This window comes from Bidens hawaiensis, unplaced genomic scaffold (assembly GCF_021521415.1).
Source record: "Bidens hawaiensis isolate Kalapana, Puna unplaced genomic scaffold, B.hawaiensis_p1.1 tig00035085_1, whole genome shotgun sequence".
Classification (NCBI taxonomy): Eukaryota; Viridiplantae; Streptophyta; class Magnoliopsida; order Asterales; family Asteraceae; genus Bidens; species Bidens hawaiensis.
The window spans coordinates 91,975-114,003 of record NW_027505348.1 but is presented as its reverse complement, the minus strand read 5'-3'; the positions used below and the strand labels follow the sequence as shown (position 1 = coordinate 114,003).

The 22,029-nt window shown below is 33.5% G+C and overlaps 1 protein-coding gene across 1 annotated transcript; it reads left to right on the top strand.

The window, feature by feature from the left end:
- Nucleotides 1-8,737: 8,737 nt before the first annotated feature.
- LOC143612623 (uncharacterized) lies at nt 8,738-13,912 on the top strand. The gene is made up of 5 exons (XM_077086563.1): nt 8,738-8,851; nt 10,278-10,529; nt 11,213-11,356; nt 11,798-12,508; nt 13,438-13,912. The coding sequence occupies exons 1-5, from the start codon at nt 8,750-8,752 to the stop codon at nt 13,774-13,776; spliced, it is 1,548 nt and encodes a 515-aa protein (XP_076942678.1). The 5' UTR covers nt 8,738-8,749; the 3' UTR covers nt 13,777-13,912.
- Nucleotides 13,913-22,029: the final 8,117 nt, after the last annotated feature.

Genomic DNA, 22,029 nt, shown 5'->3' with positions numbered 1-22,029 from the left:
CTTCAGTTAGAAAAAAGTTTTATTTTTTTATTATTATTTGGGCAAACTTGTATATTTACACAGCATAAGTTAATACCCAATAAAAATACTTATATTTACTAGGATATGGCCCGTATGATACACTGGTGGTTAAAAAAATACAACAAAAAAGTTAAACTGAATAATATGTATAATAACATATAAATAATTTTCTAAAATACATAGATTAGTAAGAATATTTTGTATTTGTATTAAAAATGAAAGGTTTTGAATCTTTACCAATTAAGAAAAAGAGAAGGTTACCATCAATTCTCTTTACTTGAGTTGGTAAACCACAAACATTTTAAAAGTAAGGTAATGGGTTCAATTCTCACTTGGTAGAAGGTAGATTTTTCAACCATTATAGCCAGAGTTGATTGTAAATATGCATCTTTCCTCGAATATAACAGTAATATTTTTGCAGTATCATGATTCTCTTTTAATGTTTATGTGATGCAAAGGGAAAGGTGGTTGGTAATTGGTTTAAAGGAAGCCAATAAAAGGCTAGTAGTTGCCGACATCGCATTGCAGTAGATCCAATCACTTAAATAGGCATGTTTATTAGTGACTGTTGTAAGTTGTAACGCCATATGTTGTATGATTATTCTGCTAGACCAACTTTAACTATTGTCCAACTATCTTTTGGTTTTGGAAGGCGGTCTTGTATTCACAACTAGCAATTGACTAGTCATCATTCATCAACAATTACAAAAAGTATATAGGCTTATATGTTTAATACATCGAATTTGCATCACTTGACCCAGTCACATCGATCTGTTGCAATGTACGACAAGTTACACTCAACATTTATTATCTAATATATATAAACTACAAGTTTGGTGCCGCTAAGCTGTCATTGTGCCACTTGGCGGCACCTTACTTATCCATACAATTTTGTTTATTTTTTTATTTTGGTTTATTTTTTTTCCGTTTGGTACCGTAACGAACATAATGGAAGCTAGGGATGGGCATTTTCGGTACTGATACCGGTATCGGTGCCGAATTCGGTACCGAATCGGTACCGGTACGGTTCAGTGCGGTACCGTTATTTCCTGAACTTTGCACAAAATACCCGTGCCAAATATTTCCGATTTTCGGGATCGGTACCAGTCAGTATCGGTACCATAACGAGCTCATCCCTAATGGAAGTTGACCGAATGATAATTTTGTGTTTTCTTTTGTTTGTTTTAATTCCGATATCATAACGAACGTGACGAAAACCGACCCGACTCACATAGACTCGACCCCTCAACCTCCGGGACCGACAATGCTCAGTTTTACCAACGCCCGAGTTTACGGGTTGACACCACTCCACTTGTCCACTCAATTTTTATATTTTTTTCCTTTTCTAGCTCTAGTACCATAACAAGCGTAGCCGAAACCGACCGAATTCGTGTCCAGTTGCCGCCTCAATGTCCGAGACTGACAATGGGACGGATTATGTGGACCATCCAACGATAAAAGTTTATTGTTTTATTGTTTATGTCTTAAAACCCACACAATGGGACGGATTATGTGGACCATTCGATGATAAAGATAATTATGGGTCGACACGTAATTATCCAAGTCCTCGCATTGAAGACATAATATGTACGTTGTGTGCAATAACTCGAAACCTGGGATGATTTTGAAAGACGGGACAAATGCAATATGATAAGGGCATGATGGATACTCCGTTGGTACATCCTATATATAAGTGCCCTTGTCATATTCCCATTTGTGACGTCTTTCGGATCATTCAAAGATCGACGTTATTCTTTTTATTTAATTATGTATATAAAAGTTGTTAAAAACTCCGAGTATGAATTGTTTTCTTTTAAATTTTATTTTTATTTTAATTTCGGGACGAAATTTCTAAAAGTTGTGAATTCTGTAAAATTCGTTATTTTTCAAACCCGAAAACCCGACCAATTTCGAATCTTCGATTATTGTTTGTAAATATATATATATATATAATATGTATTATAATATTCTCAAGTTTCGTTTCATGTAACAGTCGTAAATGTTTATTTGAATTTGCATTTACGTTCGTTAAACCGACCTGACGTGTCGTTTCTATATTCTTGTGTTTCGTGCATCATTAATATTTCAATCTCGATGATTTACGTTTATCGCTAGTCATTTTCTATTCATTTGTCCAATTCACGAAATTCCAAGATTTAATTTCTTAGTTAAACTATCTTCAAACAATACGAGTATGATATAACAAAATTACCTAAGTATTCAAACTTTATTTATAACCTATTAAAGTTAAAGGTCTAATTTGTAAATATAGTTTAAATTCCAAATTTAAAAGAACCTCGAAACATGGAGGGGCTATTGTTAGGGCTAATCATTTTGAATTAACCGGACTGACCCGGCATGAACCCGACCTGACCCGGGAACCGAATTTCTTGAAAATCTGAGACCGACGACAGGACCTCTGATGGCCCATTCAGTTTCGGCACGTTGGTTTTCGGGTTATATCCGGGCCGAATTTAAAGCAAGGAGAGAAACTGAAGCAAGTAATCGGAAAAAAATCCAGCCAGAAGAAATGGCGGCGGCGCGGTAAAAACATTTGGTCCTCTTAAATTGTTGCAGAAGAGACGTTAAGATAAAAGGAAAATAGTGAAAATATGCGTGCCGGAATTTATTCCGGTAACCGGAGTTGATATTTGCAACAGGTGGTGTTTGAGATATGTAATGGAGTAAATGAAGAAGATGGCCATCGAATATGGTAAAGTAAGAATGGTTTTCATCTATATATCTGCTAATAACATATAGGGTTTGGATCAAATACAAATGAAATTAACGTGCTAATTGTGATAATCAAGTAGAGTTTTTATATATACAAGTAGAGTAATTATGTAATTATATCATAGAGTAATTATAATTACTCTATGATATAATTACATAATTACTCTACTTGTATATATAATTACTCTACTTGATTCTCATAATTAGTACGCTAATTTCATTTGTACGTTAACTTTCCCCGTAGTATATAATAGTAATATTGGATAATGACAAAACATAAATGAAACTTTTTCATAAAGAGTGTCTTATACATATAAGATCACTTAATTATTTTTTAAATATATATATATTATAAATACCGTTTTTCAGATTAAAAGGTTTAAAACTCAAGCCAAAGAGCTCAAACAGTTTGTACCCTATGTTAAATGAGTTGTATATTGTGTTACAATTTGAAAAGTAATTATAATATACTTTTCCAGATCAAAAGGTTCAAAACCCAAACCAAAGTGTTTTAACTGGTTGTATCTTATGCTACAAGAGTTGTATTTGTGTCATACTTTGAAAACCTGTGTGTGTGTTTGTGTGTGTGTGTCACTTCTTTTTTTTTCTTTTTTTCCACTTCACTAGTCGCCGATGAAGAAAACTAAGAAGAAAATCACACTTTATTAGGTTTGTAAAATGGTAACACAAGAAAGATGAACGAAACTAGTTATCAAAGTCAAATATAAGAAAACAAAATCGATTCTTAACCCCAGGAACCATCTTTCTTCGATTCAGTTCGAGTATCATGTAGTTTTCCAATCCATAACCGAACCTGAGACCGAAACCGAGATTTGCTAAACCAGAGGACCGATGGCTGACTGAACTACATAGGTTAGGCTCGGTACTATCGGTTTCGGGTCTTTTTCGGGTCGGTTGTCGGGTTTTTTCGGTCCTATCCAAAATTTGCACACCCCTAGCTGTTGTGTAAATTGTTTTAAAACAATAATATCAAATACCCCCCCCCCCCCCCCCCCCAAAAAAAATCCCGTCACCCCCACTGTTATTCCGGCAACGCAAAAGTTCGGCCAACCTTAATCATCATTAAACTCGCGTTTTATTTCATTTAACGAATCATAAACACATTAGACCATGACGACAACTCATAGTCATCGTTCAAAAGTCGTATTAACGGCTAATAATGGGAGAATTAATCCCGTAACCCACCGTTTTTTTTTTGATAAAATCGCATTAACGATAAATAAACACAAAACTCTTCAATTGCGATTATAAATAGCACCTTGCACATCTAAACCTGTCCCAACCATCAAAATCACCAATCAAACACCCTGTAATCACGAAGTAAGTCGTCGAATACCGTTTTCTTGCTAACTCGTCGTTCACCTTAAATCCGGCACAATTCCAGGTAATTAAAACATGGTTTATAATCGTCTTTAACCAACAAACAAAACCCCTAACATTAGCGTAATGTTCATGGAACCAAATCATCAGATTAGATTTCTAGGGTTTGAAGAATTAGAGATGAACAGGAGGTTTAACATATATGCATTTCTTTCTATTCTTAAACTGAATAACATGTTGGCTCAGTTGGTAATCCATGTGACTTTGGTCCTGGAGACCCGGGTATGGCCTAATTTTTTGTTTATTATTCTAATCATTTTGTCAATATTAGTTAAGTCAAATTAAATTATTAAAAATCATTAAAAATTAAATAAAAATATTTTTAAGATAGATAAATTTACTATAAAATTAATTTTAGCATTTTCAACCAAAACCCAACTTTTTCTCATCCGTTAAAGTTCGTAAAACTCGAATTATTAAAATATTAAATACCTTTTTGTTAATATTATAATTCTTTTCGTTGACTTCAAATATGCTAAAACATTGTAAGCGATAATGAAACAAATCCAATAAAAAATTTGTATTCCATAAATATTAAAGTTCTCTCATTAATAATAAGTTATTAATCAAATCATATTAAAATAATATTAAACCATTTAAATTCCGTTAAAACATAAAATATTATCAAATGCCTTAAAATTTGTAAAAACTATAATAAAATAATATTTTCCCCGGCAAATTTATACAAATAATTAACTTTTGTTATCCCATTAGCTATTCTTTAAATTTTTGTATTTATTTTATTTATAGTTCGAGATGTTCGGTTGCTTCAATTTCGTTATTGTGCTTTCGGTTTATATTTCAAGTTATCTTCGATTTCGATGTGAGTTTCTTTTACCCCCTTTTTAACGCTTTTATTACTTTTGGGGCTAGCATATGTATCCTATTTACTCAATGGTTTGTCGAGTCATTACAAAACTACAATTCGTTACATGGACTTGTGTGTTTACTTGTTTACTTGCTTACTTGTGTTGATTTTAATTTTAAGTGATTGCCTCAATAAGTATGATCATATGCCCCATTTGCACTCAGGACCATTTGTTTCGAGTGGAAAATAGCCTCATTATCCGAGTACGTTGGTTGTTACCAACTGGAAAGAACATTACTTGCGCGGTTACATTTGATCATGGAATTGTATGGTTTTTACGTAATTATATCAAACTGTGTGAATTCACCAACTATTCATATAGTTGACAATATTTTATACATATGCTACACGTACTGTTAGTAGAAGATGCCACACGAAGAAGACACTAGACTTAGGTTATTTAAACAAATTGGCAAACTGTTTATTGTATTTATATTTTCCTTGTATTCCTTATTGCAAACTTATGTACTTGAGTTATAAATTAATTAATGATAATATTATCACTTAATAGTGTCACATGTGTTTTGAATAATCTGCACGTCACACTCACACGTTTCCGTTTAAGCCGGGGTATTACATGACCCCCCTTAATCACCCTAAACCATCTATCGTCAACCATAAGGTGAAACTCAATGAGTTATGAGATACCGAACATGATTTCTTTTTTTCTTAAAGATATGGGTGAAGTAGAAAGATTACCCAGTTATCTATTATTGGACAAATGTTTTTTTTATTTTTTGTGTATATTTTTCTTAAGTAAAATGAAAATGACAGTGATTGAACTCTAGAGCTGACTAAAATAATATTGATGTCTATTTTCAAGATATCATTATATGCAGTTTTTAATTAGGAAAAATTCTTAAAATAGTCCATTTTAGATAGAGAAATCCCAAAATAGTCTCTTTTTTGTTGATTATTTTCAAGAATTTATACTTGGGAGACACATTGAGAAAAGATATATATTATGATTACGGGGGTTGTTTTACATTATTCGTTTTTAATATTTATATATGTATATTTGGATTTTAATTTTATTTATTGTAAGAAAGTTAATAATTAATATACTTGAGGTTTGATGATGAAATGGTTTCTCAAATAAATGATATGTTATAATCCGGTTTAAAAGCTATCTGGGTTTGGTGATACACATTACCCGTTTATTTTCTTTATTATAAAATTGTTTCTTAATTATAAATAGTATTTTTTTTTTAAATAAAATAGGATATTAATTTTTAGTATATTCCTATTTTATAGGATTTTCATATCAAATATTTGATGAGATTATTTTTTAATATAATGAGATGTTATAACCCGTTTAAGAGCTATCTGGGTTTGGTGAGACCTTTGCCCGTGAATTCGGGTCAAATGCGTGAGAAACATTCATTTACAAATAAAGTAATCTGATGACTTGAGAGAATGGTTGTTTTACATTTTTCGTTTTTAATATTTATTTTTTGGATTTTAATTTTTTTTATTGTAAGAAAGTTAATAATATACTTAGGGTTTGATGATGAAAGACTTTCATAAATAAATAGTATGTTATAACCTGTTTAAAAGCTATCTGGATTTGGTGACCCATGACCCGCTTATGTTTTTACTATAAAATTGTTTATTAATTATAAATAATATCTTTTTCTTTTTAAATTGGATATTAAATTTAGTATATTCCTATTTTGTAAGATTTTCATATCAAATAATTGGTAAGATTAATTTTTAATTTAATGAGATGTCATAACCCGTTTAAGAGCTATCTGGTTTTGGTAAGACCCATACCCATGAATTTGGGTTAAATCAATGAGAGGCCTTCATTTAAAAATTAAGAAATCTGGTGGCTTTCATAAAAGGGTGGAGCGACCACATCGCGACACATAAGATTTTTGGGTTTTCGTTTATATATATATATTATAGATATAGATTTATGAGGGAGCAGGCTAAAGATTTAAAGATATGTAGGGAGCAGACCAAATATGGGAAAATATTGATGGAAAAATCCAAATTATTTTAAAAACATTGATGGAAAATTTTATATTTTTTCTTAACTTTTCTTCTCAAAATACAGTCTCCCAAGACTGTTTTCTTATATTTTCTACCTGGGCCGTACATATTTTCAAATTCTAGAAAAAAAGGCTTTTTAAAATTCGTCTTAGGAGATGAGATTATTGTATTTCTTCAAAATAATCTTCTACTTCTATCCTTCATGTTACACACACACACACACTTATACATACATACGTATGTATATACGTATATGTATATATGTATGTATAAATTTCTTATATATATATATATGCATGTGTGTATGTATAAGTTTCTTATATATACATATATATGCATGTGTGTATGTATAAGTTATATGTAAGTATATGTATGTATAAGTGTGTGTGTGTAACATGAAGGACGTGAGAAGAAGATTATTTTGAAGAAATACAATAATCTCGTCTCTTAAAAACAAATTTATCTGATATGCGTCTCTTAAGATGAATTTTAAAAATCCTATTTTTCTAAAATTTGAAAATATGTATGACCCAGGTAGGAAACATAAAACAGTTTTGGTAGACTGTATTTTTTAAGAAGAAAAGTTAAGAAAAAATATGAACTTTTCCATAAATATTTTAAAATAATTTGGACTTTCCCATTAATATTTTTCCATATTTGGTATGCTCCTTACATATCTTTAAATCTTTGACCTGCTTCCTAGTCTTAAATATATATAAACAAAACCTTTAAAAGCTCTCTGGTTGCTCTCTACTTTTTCTCAAGCCAACTGATTGCTGCATTTGTAAATAAAGGTTTCTCATTCATTTGACTCGAATTCAATGGTATGGGTCTCACCAAACCCATATAGCCCTTAAACGGATTATAACATCTCATTATTAAATAAAAATTAATCTTACCAAATATTTGATATGAAAATCCTATAAAATAGAGATATACTAAAAATTAATATCTGATTTTAAAAAATGATATTATTTATAAGTAAGACTTAATTGTATAGTAAATAAATAAGCGGGTCATGGTATCACCAAGCCCATATATCTTTTAAACCGGGTTATAACATCTGATTTATTTGTGAAACTCTTTAATCATCAAACCCATAAGTATATTATTAACTTCTTTACAATAAATAAAACAAAAATCCAAAAAACTGTATAAATATTAGAAATGAATAACGTAAAATAACCCCTGTAATACGGGGGACAAAAGTTTTTCCCAGTAATATATATTTTTCCCCAATGTGTCTCTTAAGTATAAATTCTTAAAAATAATCAACAAAAAGAGCTATTTTAAGACTTCTCTTTAAAAAGGGTCTATTTTAAGAATTTTCTTTTTTAATTAATATAATAGTAATAATAATAATAATAATAATAATAAAATTGTATGAAAATAACCTTGTGGTCATATAAACAAAATATGCTATTTTAGTGAGTGACTTCCTTCCTGAATTAGAAAGTGAAATTAGAATATTATTCTTATTCTTATTATTCTGGTCCTTGACGCACAACGAAAGGCCAACCCAAATAAATTCAATAACTCCTCTCCTGCAAACAAACGAGGGTTTCATGATTCTTCCATCTACTTCTTCTAGGTACGTATTGTATTTTCTTCCATTCATTCATTCTGCAAACAGACACATTCGAATTGAATTAATCCGATTGATTCGTTAGGGTTCATGTACATTTAATTGATCCGTATTGAATAACGATTGTTTTGTTTTGTTCGAGCAGGATGACGAAAAAGAGGGACCGGACGCCGGTTGCCGATATTTGCCGCCGTGAAGTCGGCCGGATTTCAACTCGCAAGTTTGCCAACCGCCTTGCTGCTTCCGAGGTATGGATTATTATTCGTTATATACAGATACATAAATGCTTTATTCTCCTTAGGTATATATATATATATATATATAGGTGAGATTTCAAATGAGAACCCTTTTGAGTTTAAGTGTAACGATTTTTTTTTCGAAATTTTTTTTACACATGCGTAATATGTGTAGGTTACATACACGTAAAAAAATTACAGAATTTTTTACGCACCGAGTCGACTTTTTACACACATGGACGTAAAAGTTAGTGTAACTGCTTACATCTTTATTCTCTCTCCTACTTTGACTTTTTTGCCAGATTTAATCTCAACCACATATTTCAATCCAATTAATTAAATGTGTGGCCTAGAATTGAGTTTTTAAGTTCTTAAAACTCATCATGGTTCTCAAAATATCCTCCCCTATATATATATATATGTTAGGGTAATTTGAAGAATGCAATAAGATGGACTATTATCTCATTATTTGCTTAAGATGATAATATAGGCGTTCTAGTTAACCTAATAAACAATCTGTTATGTGCTTTTAATCTCACTATAGTCTTTTTCTTATTACATTTCTAATTCATTTGTATCATAACAATACTCTTGCTTCATTTTCTTTAGGAAAAAGATCTCATGATCAATCATATAAATTCAAATTGGCACTCTAATTCCTGATGCTGTTCGTTTCACTTTCGGCAATGTCACCGTGTGATACCACTTTTGTGCTTTCAATCTCAACAGGATCCACTATTTTATCATCACTGTTCTTCAGAAGTGTTCCCTTAGGATCTTTATTCTTGTATACATTGAGCTATTATTCAGCAGATCAATAGTTGGGTCTGACTCAGGCATCTTATCAAACACTTGGTGGGCATACTCAATTAGGAGAACAGGGTGATTTAAGACTCTATTATCTTTAGAGATAATAGAACTAATTTTGTGTTGTAAAGCAAATGTGCTCACCTTAGAACCTAATGGCCATCTTTTGATTTGCTGAACTTAAACCATTCAACATTTGCTCCTGTTGTATGTATCATTGTTCATTGATTCAAATTTTGTTAGGGCTTTTTTTGTGTAACTGATGCAGCTTTAAAACATTTTCTTAAGAGTCACCAGTATCTCATCATCTTGTAGTGTATCTTCAATTTCTTGATCAGTGGTAGTGGATGGAATTAGTTGTGGTGTACAATTGTTAGGTTATTGAACTACTTTTTTAGGAAACAGTTTATTTTTAAAGCTATTGACAGGAAATTATGGGTTTTTTCTTACATTGTTCTTATGTGTTACTTTAATTGTTTTTGGAATAAGAATTGGGAATTTTACATTGTTACAAACAAAAGATTGAGACAGGACAGATAGTGGAAAACTGTTATTTGACTTATTTCCTTGCATTACAATGTCTGCTTTTATTATTGACAATTCCTGAAATGTTTTGTTTTTGTGTTAGTAGGATCTAGTGCTGAGATTTGAACTTTTGAAGAAGCTAAATAAACACAAAGGATGTGTGAACACTATCAGCTTCAATCCAGCCGGAGACATTTTAGTGTCGGGTTCAGATGACAGAAAAGTTATACTTTGGGATTGGGAAACTGGAAATATTAAACTCTCCTTTCATTCAGGCCACAGTAACAATATCTTTCAAGCAAAGATCATGCCTGACACTGATGATAGAAGCATTGTTACTTGTGCTGCTGATGGACAGGTATTGCTTTGGTTTCTTGGTTAAAAGTTAATACTAAATAAAAATTTATACCAGATGCAAACTATAAGTCAGCTTAAATGCTTACATAATGAATTTAAGACCAATCTGGGTTTAATTAGAGGCGGGAAGCAATCTGGAAAACGCCTCATCACATGTGGGTCAAAATTGGTCAAAATTAGGGTTTGTAGAAGACTGATATGCAGAAACAACTAAAGGGCTAGAGAAGTTATTAATGCTTTACTTGGTTTTAGAAAGTGATGCGATTCAATGCGTTTTTTTATCCCAAAAGCCAATGTGCAATGCATGAAGAGACTAAAATAAATAAATTTGAGAAAAGGTATGCTTCAACTTGTTAGCTTTTAACCACCAAAGAAGTTTTATGTATAACCAAAAGTATATATTTAAGTATGTGTGCACAAGTAACATATGCAGTAACTCACTTTAACTCAGAAAATGGTCGCATCAGACCGCATCACGCATCATTCTTGCATCATGGAATTGCAGCGCATCACTCCACTTGATGGGATCTGATCAGCTCATCATGCATTATGCATTATGTGCTCCTGATGCACACATTTTAAAACCAAGACTGTAATGTACAAAAGATGAGGGACATGTAGCTTCAGTTTGTACATAAAGCTTATTTGGCTGTACATATGTTTTAAAGTTATTTTTCATTTTAGGTAAGACATGCTATAATCTCAGAATGTGGACAAGTGGAGACAAAACTACTTGCAAAACATCAAGGAAGAGCTCATAAACTAGCAAGTCAACCTGGCAGTCAACACATCTTTTTTACCTGTGGTGAAGATGGTTTAGTCCAGCATGTAAGTTATCATCCATTTTTGTACATAGTTACATGGTATGGGTTAGGATCACATACAAATTTCATAATTACTTTGAAATGAGTCATTACGCTACAACAAAATACAAGTAGAGTAATAATAATTACGCTACACTTTACAAGTAGCGCAATTATTATTAGTTTAGTTCATTTTGATGTAGAGTAATTATTATTACTCCACAACAAAATAGTTACTCTACAACAACATGAACTAGGGTAATAATAATTACGCACTTGCAAACAATTATTATTACTCTACTTGAATTTTGTTGTAGTGTAATTACTCTAATTAGAGTGGTTATGAAATCGCCACCGCCTGGCTTTACCTTCACTTTTTGCATGTTAAAAGTGATTTGTTTTTTTTAATCCTAACACCACATGATATATTGTGTTTAATGCCCTATCTTTCATAAATCTTTCACAGTTTGATCTAAGGACCGGAACGGCTACAGAACTATTTAGTTGCCAACCCCTTCCCGATAGAACTTTTGTAGGAGTCGTTAACCTAAACTCCATAGCTATCGATCCAAACAACCCTAATTTGTTTGTAATTGCTGGCTCAGACGAGTTCACTAGACTATACGACATTCGTCAATATAAACCGAACAGTTCATCTTCATTTGGTAAACCAGCCGATTATTATTGTCCCAAGCATCTAATAGCTGACGATAATTTAGGGATAACCGGATTGGCATTCTCAGATCAAAGCGAACTTGCAGTATCTTATTGTGAAGAATCCATTTATCTCTTCTCAAAAGGCACGGGTTTGGGGAGTGATGTGAATGCAATATTGGATAATCCTTTAACGAGGTCGGATACCGAGATGGAAGTTGATAATGAAGGTGGGGTTAAAGTGTATAAGGGACATAGAAACTGTATGACAGTGAAGGGGGTTAATTTTTTCGGACCAAAGTGTGAGTATGTTCTGAGCGGGTCCGATTGTGGGCGGATGTTTATTTGGAGGAAAAGTGCTTCCGAGCTTATTCGTGTAATGGAAGCGGATAAGAAAGTGGTTAATTGTATTGAATCGCACCCTCATATGACTACGCTTGCGAGTAGTGGGATTGAAAACGATATAAAGATTTGGACGCCCACTGCGGTGCAGAAAGCAACTCTGCCTGTAAAGATTGATAAGGTATGGCTCCTAATTTTCTATATTATTTAAAGCCATAGTGTATAGGAAGTATAAATCTAATTTGTTTTTTTTTTTTGGTAAATGTGAATTGATTTATAAAAATTAATTTAGGGGGTTGGTTTGTTTAAATGCTTTGGCTGGCTTGCCCCGTTTCACTTTTAGCCAAGTTTTTGAATTTGACTTCTTTGACCTGTTGGTGGGGGTGTAAATGAGTCGAGCCGTTCGTGTGCTACTCAAAATTGGCTCGCTAAAAGTTTTAATCGAGTCAAGCTTAAACGAAACAGAGCTTGAGCATATGCCTGAGTTTTAGTCCATGCCTGAGCTTCATGTATGAAACTTGGCTATGCTCACAAACTAAACGAGCCCATTATATCTATAAATATGATATTTTTTATGTATTTAATTTATATTACATTATTATTACACAATGAAAATGTTATATATAACTTTGATAAAATTACCAAAAAGTATATAGGGTTAAGTTCGCATTTCGTCCTTTTGCTTTGGCCGTTTTAGCGTACAAATTATATTTGAAAACCTCAATACTGAGGCAATGATCTTCCTTTTTAATCTTCATCGTCACCGTTGTTTCCATTCTTGTGATTTCAGTTCAAATGGCTAACACCATCTGCTTTTTCTGTTAACTTATTTATGAATTGAACAAAATACCCCTGTATATGAAAAATAAAATTATAATTATGAATATATATAAAAGTAATTTAATATGTATATAATAAAAATAGTGAAATGAACCAAGATCAAGCTTAAAATTTTTTCACGAGCTTTGAATGTAAGGTTCGAAACGAACCGAGGTTGAGCTTAAGATATGCTAAGATAAAATATTAATTCAAATCAATTATTTCCTAATAAACCACCAGTGTTGAATCATCATTTTGTTTAATCTTTTGCTATTATTTTTTCTGTGCAAGGTTTTCGAGCCTCGTCGTTTTCGTTTCTTTCCTTACTTTGATTCCGACTCCGATGATGAGTATTACTCCAACGAGTACAATAATGATACTTCCAGCAACCAAAGTGACGACAGCATGGATGATGAATTTGATGAAGATGAGTATGATGATGATGAGGATGATGATGACGACGACGATGATGATGATGAGGAATTGGATGAAGATGATAATTCTGATTTTATCAACGAGGATGAAGTTATTGAAGATCCGCCACGTGAGGATAATTCTGATCTTTTTGACAGTGCCAGCAACGAGGAATATGGTGATTCACTTGATGATTTTCGTGATGATGAGCAATGACAAAGGTGGTTCGGTTTGAGATCATTGTGAAAATATGTTGGGTGATGGTGTTTTTGCAATTTGTGTTTCTTTGACATCGTGCCACAGCTTCTTGCTACTCGAATGAGTTGCGACTCACTGTTACAAAGATGGTGCGATGATGAAGAAGAAGAAAAGCTTTTGAAGGAATGCGTAATAACAATGCATGCCTCAGATGTATATAGCAAGTGAAGAGACTTATAGAGCTTAAATAACAGTGATTGTGTTTCTCGTAATTTTTAGGGTTTTGCTTCGGTTTGATACACTTTTAGTTATGTTATTTTGCATCTCATTTTTATTTTTTGGGTGGTTAAAACTGGTGGTGATGGGTGATAGAATTTGGATGGGTGCTATAGGTACTGCCGTAGCGAGGATGATGAAATAAATATTAAAACTGAGATTTATTTTAAAATTATACTTGTTAGGTGACCTATTATTTGAAAAACAATACATTCATGCTTTCTATATCATATTTATTTTCTGAATAACTAACTATAAATTCCAAATTTGAAAAAAAAAGCTCAAAATATATATATCTGGTCTTTGACCAAGCACTTTGTACATAAGAAACCAATCTAGAAAACCCTAAAACTAATCATTAGGGACCTGGTTTTGTTTATTGGAGGTGAAGAGACAGTGGAGACAATTGGCGAGAGTAGAATATACTTGGGGATTTTGGGGTTGTTTGTTTCATCTATGGCTGGGGCTAGGTTTAATCGGTGCGGCTGGAGCAGGGCAAATGAGGATGAAGAAAGTTTAAGAGATAGTTCAAGATATTCATTTCGGCTGACGACTGCACGCTGAAGTGGGTTCGGTTGGTTGGTCGTCGCTAATTGTCTAGCGTTTGAGAAAAAGCTACGAGCTTTTACAATTGAATTTACAATTTTGATACCTGAACTTTCATCAACTTTTGTTAATTTATATAATAGTTACATATTTTACCCTTATTCAAAACTAACTACCCCCGTGACTCTTTAAAAGTCCACAACTTTTTCACACGTCAATATTTTTTTAAACACATTACATCATAAAAAAGAGCATTTTATTCTCTTTAATTTGAGTATGATATTGATATACTTCTTTACCGGTTTTGATTGGCAACAAGTCGAGTCAGACGAGCTCGGGTCATGTGTAAGACCAAATTAGGGTCGGAACGAGTCGATAAAAAATGGTTAATTTAGTTCGGTACGGTTTTGGGTTGAAAGGGGCCAGGTCATAACATGTTTCAGATTAAAACGCTGTCGGGTCGGAAAGGGTTTCAAATCAAAAGATGTTTGTTTAAAAAACTATCTATTTGAAATTAATGTATATTTTAGCTTTGTTTCTTGATTTTCGCCACGATTACATGCTTGCTGCCTTTGCACGAAATACACGTCTGCATTCGGGTTATGCGTGCACTAATATCAAGTGAATCACGTACCGGCACTGATTATGCGGTCGATCTCAGGTTGTGCGCGCACTCCGCCGCACCATGCTGGCACCCAATTAGTTTTATTAAAAGCTCCAGCTACTCTGCCAAATATCTAAAAAGATACAGCTAACAGCTACCACTACAGCTACCAGCTTCCAACTTCTAGCTACCAGTAGAGATGGTCAAAAAAACCGGTCCGGGAACCGGTTTGCCGGTTTAAACCAGAAACCGGTTTTTTACGAAAACCGGTTTTTTAAAAACCGGTTTGACCGGTTTACAAACCGCCGGTTCGTATTTCGGTTACAAGTTTTAGAGCCAAAACCGGTTAACAAACCGGTTAATGGAAAAAACCGGTTTAAAAAACCGGTTATTATGAAAAAAACCGGTTATTAACCGGTTATTTAAAAAAAAAACCGGTTAACCCGGTTATTAACCGGTTCTAACCGGTTTCTAAACCAGTCCTAACCGGTTAGACCGGTTAGGGTTTTGACATACAAAAACCGGTTATTAACCGAACCGGTTTTTTTTCGGGCCAAAAAAACCGGTCCGGTTAATAACCGAACCGGTTTTTTTAAAAAAAACCGATTTGTGCACCTCTAGCTACCAGCTTCCAGCTTTCAGCTAGTTTTGCCAAACATACCCTAAATATGGCCATAAGGAACTAGCTAGAGTGATAGGGCTAATAGCTCAAAAACATCGTGCCTTTCCACTTTGTATGAAAAAAATCACTCAAACCTAATTTTGGAATGTTTAAAGAAAACTTTGTTTAAAATACATAATTTTCTAAATGTAATTTAAAAATCAATTTAAAAAATAGGTAACGTAATCAGTTTCTTGATGTGGGTCATGCACCCTTTAAACGACATTGAACACCACTTATGATTCTTAACCACTTTAGACAATCATGTCATATAATCAAAAGCATATTCATATCGACTTTTTCTTTTAATACTTTGAAACATTCACTTCACTAAAGTATATAATTAATTTTTAAATTTTCACAAGAATAGGTATTTTAAACAAGTTAAGGGACTTCTATGAGTTTAACATACATATCAACGCTTTTTGTGTTTAGTGGCAGACTTACGAAAATTTCTCACAGGAATCGAAAAATTTTTGGTTGGTACAATAAATATCGCTGTATAACATCTATCTGATTCCGGTTCGGCAACTTGGGTCAAGTAATCAGTATATAATTAATTACCTTTGGTCTGTTTGGGCCGTTCCAGTCAGGTCGAATCAGGTCGGATCATATAGAAAAAAGGATAATAAAACAAAATAGTATATAACAAAAAAAAGTACGTGAAACTTCGTTAAAAATGTATAATTAAAATACCATATATCTAAAGTTCTCTAGCGGTTTTCGTTTTCTGAAATCTAACCAAAACATTATTTAGTCTGGCATTCATAGACAAGTCTTTCTCACTGAAATAAGTATAAATATCATTTAAATTATCATCACCCATATGATTACGTAAATCGGACTTTACGTACTTCATTGCCGAAAAGCAGTTTCAACACTTGCGGCTGCGACGAGTAATGCGAGAGCTAAGTACAACAAAGGATACACCAATGCAAATAAATTTGGTGAGCAAAACAATGTACGTATAAAGTCAAAACATTTTCTTTTAAGATTAAAGTTCTTAATCTGTTGAACTCGCTCGCCTTATTACTTGCGTTATCATAACCTTTTTTTAATAGTTAAATGTGATGTTCGGTTTATTTGTGCATATTTAATTTTTTTACGTGTTTAGTTTAGGAACTTTGGTACTTCATACGTGTTTGTTGTGTTTCAGGTCACAAGTACTTAACGCGTTTAATTTGGACCTGTACGAGCATGGAATGAAGACCCGGGATGTCCAGCACGCTTACCGAGGCAATCATGTGAAGTTGCTAAGAAAGGAGACCCATCGTGTAGCGCGATGGGTGTTGAAGGTGGGGCATCGTGCTACGCGATGCCCTGTAAATGACTGCGTTGACTTTCGATGGACCAGGAGAGGAGGCCATCGCGCTACGTGATGGTCCCCATAATCGTGAAAGTTACGGTTTTGTTTTATATTACGTTTTGACGACCCGAGACGCCATTCTTCACCTTCCAGGCGATTTCTAGAGCAGAAGAACAAGTCCCGATCATCCCCAATCATCTCTAAGTGTCCTACATGGCCTACCAGATCATAACCAAGTCCCGAGAGATGCCGATGCGCGGCTAGTTTCTTCGAGTCATACCCGGGATGTAGAGTATTGTATCTTTCAGTTTCTCTCATGTATTTAGAACGAATTGATTGTAATGATCTTTGATTAATCTATGAGTATTGATGTCTAGTATTATTGTGCACTCAGTCAGTTTAGGTTTATTTCGATCAGAACGATATTGTGCTAGTTGCTATGATAATTGCTTATAGGATTGTTTTAACTAGTTGAATGTGATGAAGCATACGCTTTCCCTTAGTTGAGTCACACTGGCAGGGACTGTTTGATAACCAGTGCCGTGTGTTAGTAAGTGTTGATGCCTAAGGTTTATCTAGTTAGTCAATCGGTATTGATCAGTGATTGTTAATCTGTTAAGTTGCATGAGTTTACTGTTAGGTTAATTACTTGGATTCCCGGGTGTGATTTGTCTTTGTTAATTGATTGAATACGTGATTACTTGGTTGCTTGTTATAACATATAAACCGTTTGCTAGTGTGATCAGCACTTTAATTGAATTACTTCATAAGTTTAGGAATTGATTTCACTTCACACTGACCACATACTCCTGGTGGATACGATACCTGACTTACCATAGCCGCTTAGGTTAATTAGGTTTTTGCATGACTCAAACGACTGCCATCAAAATGTAGATTGAGTTGATAATTAGGGCTTGGGCTTAAAAACTATGTATAGATTGATTGGGCATCTAGGCTTCAATTTGTATTAAATTCTTTCCTATTAAACTCAAATTTAGTTGAATAAATTATTTAAATACATTTATATAATTATAATTGTAAATATGTAAATTTATTATGGCCAATTTCGAAATTTCGGGGGGGGGGGGGGGGGGGGGCTTTTAGAAATTTCACAGGGTCGTTTTGTCGTTCTCAAAATTCCACAGGGACAGCGTCAAAATTTCACGGGGTCGGTCGAAATTTTAACGCATATACCTATAAATTTTTTTTTTCATAGGGGTCGGCCGACCCCCTACTCAAAGAGCAGGTCTGGCATTGTTTGTGTTGTGTCGTCGAACACGTATCACAATATTTCTGACATCGGATAACTCAAGCCGTTGGTGGACCGCTTGTGGCGTTGCCATTAGTCCCCTGCGGTGCCTCGTCATCAACACGTGTTACTCATTATCTATTTTTCAACTCCCTACGTCATATTCTGGTTGCTTGCTTCGGGGCTAAGCTACGGAGTGTTGACATGTAGCTAGCGTACGATGCCCTTACTATTCCCTAGCAGACCGTTGGGGAAATCGAAGGCACTCCGCCAAGACAAGTTTATCAAAATTTACTTTTTAGTCCCCAGACTTTTAATATTGACATATATGGTATGAAATTTCTAAGATGTCACATTTTGAGTCTTAGGGTCTAATACCAAATATAGGACGTGCGAGATCCTGTTTCAACCCATCCAATCTAGAAAAAAATAAAGAACAATAAGTAAGAGATGTAACCGTAAAAAATCTAAATTCAAATATTGATTTTATCATCTTGTTTACTGACTCGATGACTTCCATATTTACAATCGGTGTGACTTGAAACATCACAAAGCTTCACCATGTTAACCAGTTTCTAACTTCGGTTTCTAAGATACACACCCCCATAGATTTTACATATTCATAATACACTCTAAACTAGACCTATGAATAATTACAAATCTGGCTCATAACTCTGTGTCAAACTTTGATCACGCAATTAAGGCCAACACCCTATTTAATTGAAAGATATTCACAATAAAATTTTAATCAATAATATTGACTTTTATATTTTTGTAACTTATTAATGTAATTATGATATTAATTATTCTAATTATTGTTAGAATTAAAAACTTATTAAATTTACTAGTTTTAAATTGTTCATCGTTTCTTTTTTAAAAGGCACATGCTTCGTTCAAAAATCATAACGCTCTCCATCGTTTGTAATCAAATTCTTCGCCTCATCTATAACCGGTTCTTTATGATTTGTCGGTTTCATAATCCAAACAACATCAAATATGTTCATCGTTTGCAATTATCATGTATGATTTATATTTTAGTGTTTAATCGATTTTTGTAAAGAACAACATCTAATCTAATCTAACAAATATATTAAAGCAACACAATTTTGTCCACATGTCATTCACCTAAGTTGTCCACATAGGCTTCCATGTCATCAACCTTCCATAAATCTATTTTCCACGTATTCAGAATAAAATTTTAATCAATGGTATTGACTTTTATATTTTTGTAACTTATTAATGTGATTATGATATTAATTATTCTAATTATTATTAGAATTATAAAACTTATTAAATTTACTAGGTTTAAAATGTTCATCGTTTCTTCTATAAAAGGCACATGCTTCGTTCAAAAATCATAACGCTCCCCATCGTTCGTAACCAGATTCTTCGCCTCATCTATAACCGGTTCTTCATGATTTGTCGGTTTCATAATCCAAACAACATCAAATATGTTCATTGTTTGCAATTATCATGTATGATTTATATTTTAGTGTTTAATCAATTTTTGTGAAGAACAACATCAACTTGATTCACTGTTATTGGATTTAGGGTTTAACTGCATGATTTTTTATATTAACGATTAATAGATTTGATATTTCATCTATTCCTATTAATCGATTTATGTTTTAATCTATTTAGGGTTTAAAGGTATCATTTTTTTTAAATTATCGGTTAATCGATATGATTTTTAATATGTTTGTTACTTAAAATTATGTTTATATATTGTGATTTTTTGTTCCTAATACGCCTTTTTCCAAGCTTCACTAATATTAATTTATTTTTATGACCTATCAATTTAAATTTGAAAATCTTATTATATATGAATAGGAACTTAACTGTTATAATAATTAAAATATTAGTTTATTATATTTAACACATTCCTTTATTTGGTATAATATTAGTCAAACAATATTAATTGATTTAACGAGCATCTAATCTAACTAATATATTAAAGCAACATAATTTTGTTCACATGTCCTTCACCTAGGTTGTCTACATAGGCTTCAATGTCATCAGCGTTCCATAAATCTAATTTCCACATATTCACAATAAAATTTTAGTCAATAATATTGACTTTTATATTTTTGTAACTTATTAATGTAATTATGATATTAATTATTCTAATTATTGTTAGAGTTAAAAACTTATTAAATTTACTAGGTTTAAATTGTTCATCGTTTCTTTTTTAAAAGGCACATGCTTCGTTCAAAAATCATAATCAAATTTTTCGCCTTATCTATAACCGGTTCTTCACGATTTGTCGGTTTCATAATCCAAACAACATCAAATATGTTCATCGTTTGCAATTATCAGGTATGATTTATATTTTAGTGTTTAATCTATTTTTGTGAAGAACAACATCTAATCCAATCTAACTAATATATTAAAGCAACACAATTTTGTCCACATGTCCTTCACCTAAGTTGTCCACATAGGCTTCCATGTCATCAATCTTCCATAAATCTATTTTTCACGTATTCAGAATAAAATTTTAATTAATGGTATTGACTTTTATATTTTTGTAACAAAATACCCATCAGCTAGAGCATATTAACCTTTTAAACACCTGAACTTTGTTAGTGGTTTCTTGGAACACCTCTTCGTCAACTTTTTTTGACCAAACAAAAGCATTATCAATTCAAGTTTTAAGTGTATTGGGTTGGTAGTTTAATAATTAATTTGAAACATCCCATATGTTTATCAACTTATAGAAAGGTGAAGAGGTAAGTCCCAGCAGAGACCAGTTGGTCCCGCAAGACTCACCTTGAACAGGGACGTCTGCGCAAAGGCCATCTGCTCCCGCAGGACCCACCATGCTCATAGAATCTTACGCGCAGTACGCAAGCTGTACACGCAGGGAAAGCCTCCCAATGGTGAAGTACCCCGCCTGTTCCCCCAGTTGCGGATACAAGCCATCAGGGAAGGCTACCCGCAGACAGCAGGGCTACACGCACAAGGCAATAGCTACTTCAGTAGTCACATGAAGGAATGAGCAAGGCGGGAACAATCCCGCCCAAATGAGCCAGTCCGTATGATTCTGAAAGATCTTTTGTACTATACCTACCAAGGTATGGGTAGGACAGACGATCTGACCAGAACAACCCATGAGCCAATCACAGGGTGACAGCTCACCGACAACAGTACGAGGAGGAGCACCCTCTAGTACTGTTTGTCACTATTAGCCGCTGCCTACTCACCAACTCTTACTGAGGAGCGTGCGTAGCCTACAGTTGGTAGAATAGTGTTATTGTTGGCCGTAACCTACTCACCAACCAGCATGGCCTGCGTATAATCCACAGTAGGTGGGACGTGCATAATCTACAGTTGGTGGAATAGTGCAGCCGACTTTGTTACTGTTGGCCGTAACCTACCCACCAACTAGTATGGCTTGTGCATAATCCACTGTTGGTAGAACAGGAATACTATTCAGCTGGCTGTACCTTCTAGGAAACCTACCTTCGGCTATAAATACTCCAACATCTTGGAATGGTAAGATGATCTGCTATCCTGTTATCTAGCAATCTCTTAATATATACTTATATTCAGAGCAATCTAGTCTGATTCTCACGCCGGAGGGTGGTCACAAGGAGGAACCCCCCCTTCTCAGTGACGAGCTTACGGTGTTT

Bases quoted from the DNA above. Each gene is read 5' to 3' on its own strand.
- LOC143612623 (XM_077086563.1), top strand. From the start codon at position 8,750: ATGACGAAAAAGAGGGACCGGACGCCGGTTGCCGATATTTGCCGCCGT. The intron at 10,530-11,212 runs GTATTGCTTTGG...TTTTCATTTTAG, and splicing joins CTTGTGCTGCTGATGGACAG to GTAAGACATGCTATAATCTC. The intron at 11,357-11,797 runs GTAAGTTATCAT...AATCTTTCACAG, and splicing joins AAGATGGTTTAGTCCAGCAT to TTTGATCTAAGGACCGGAAC.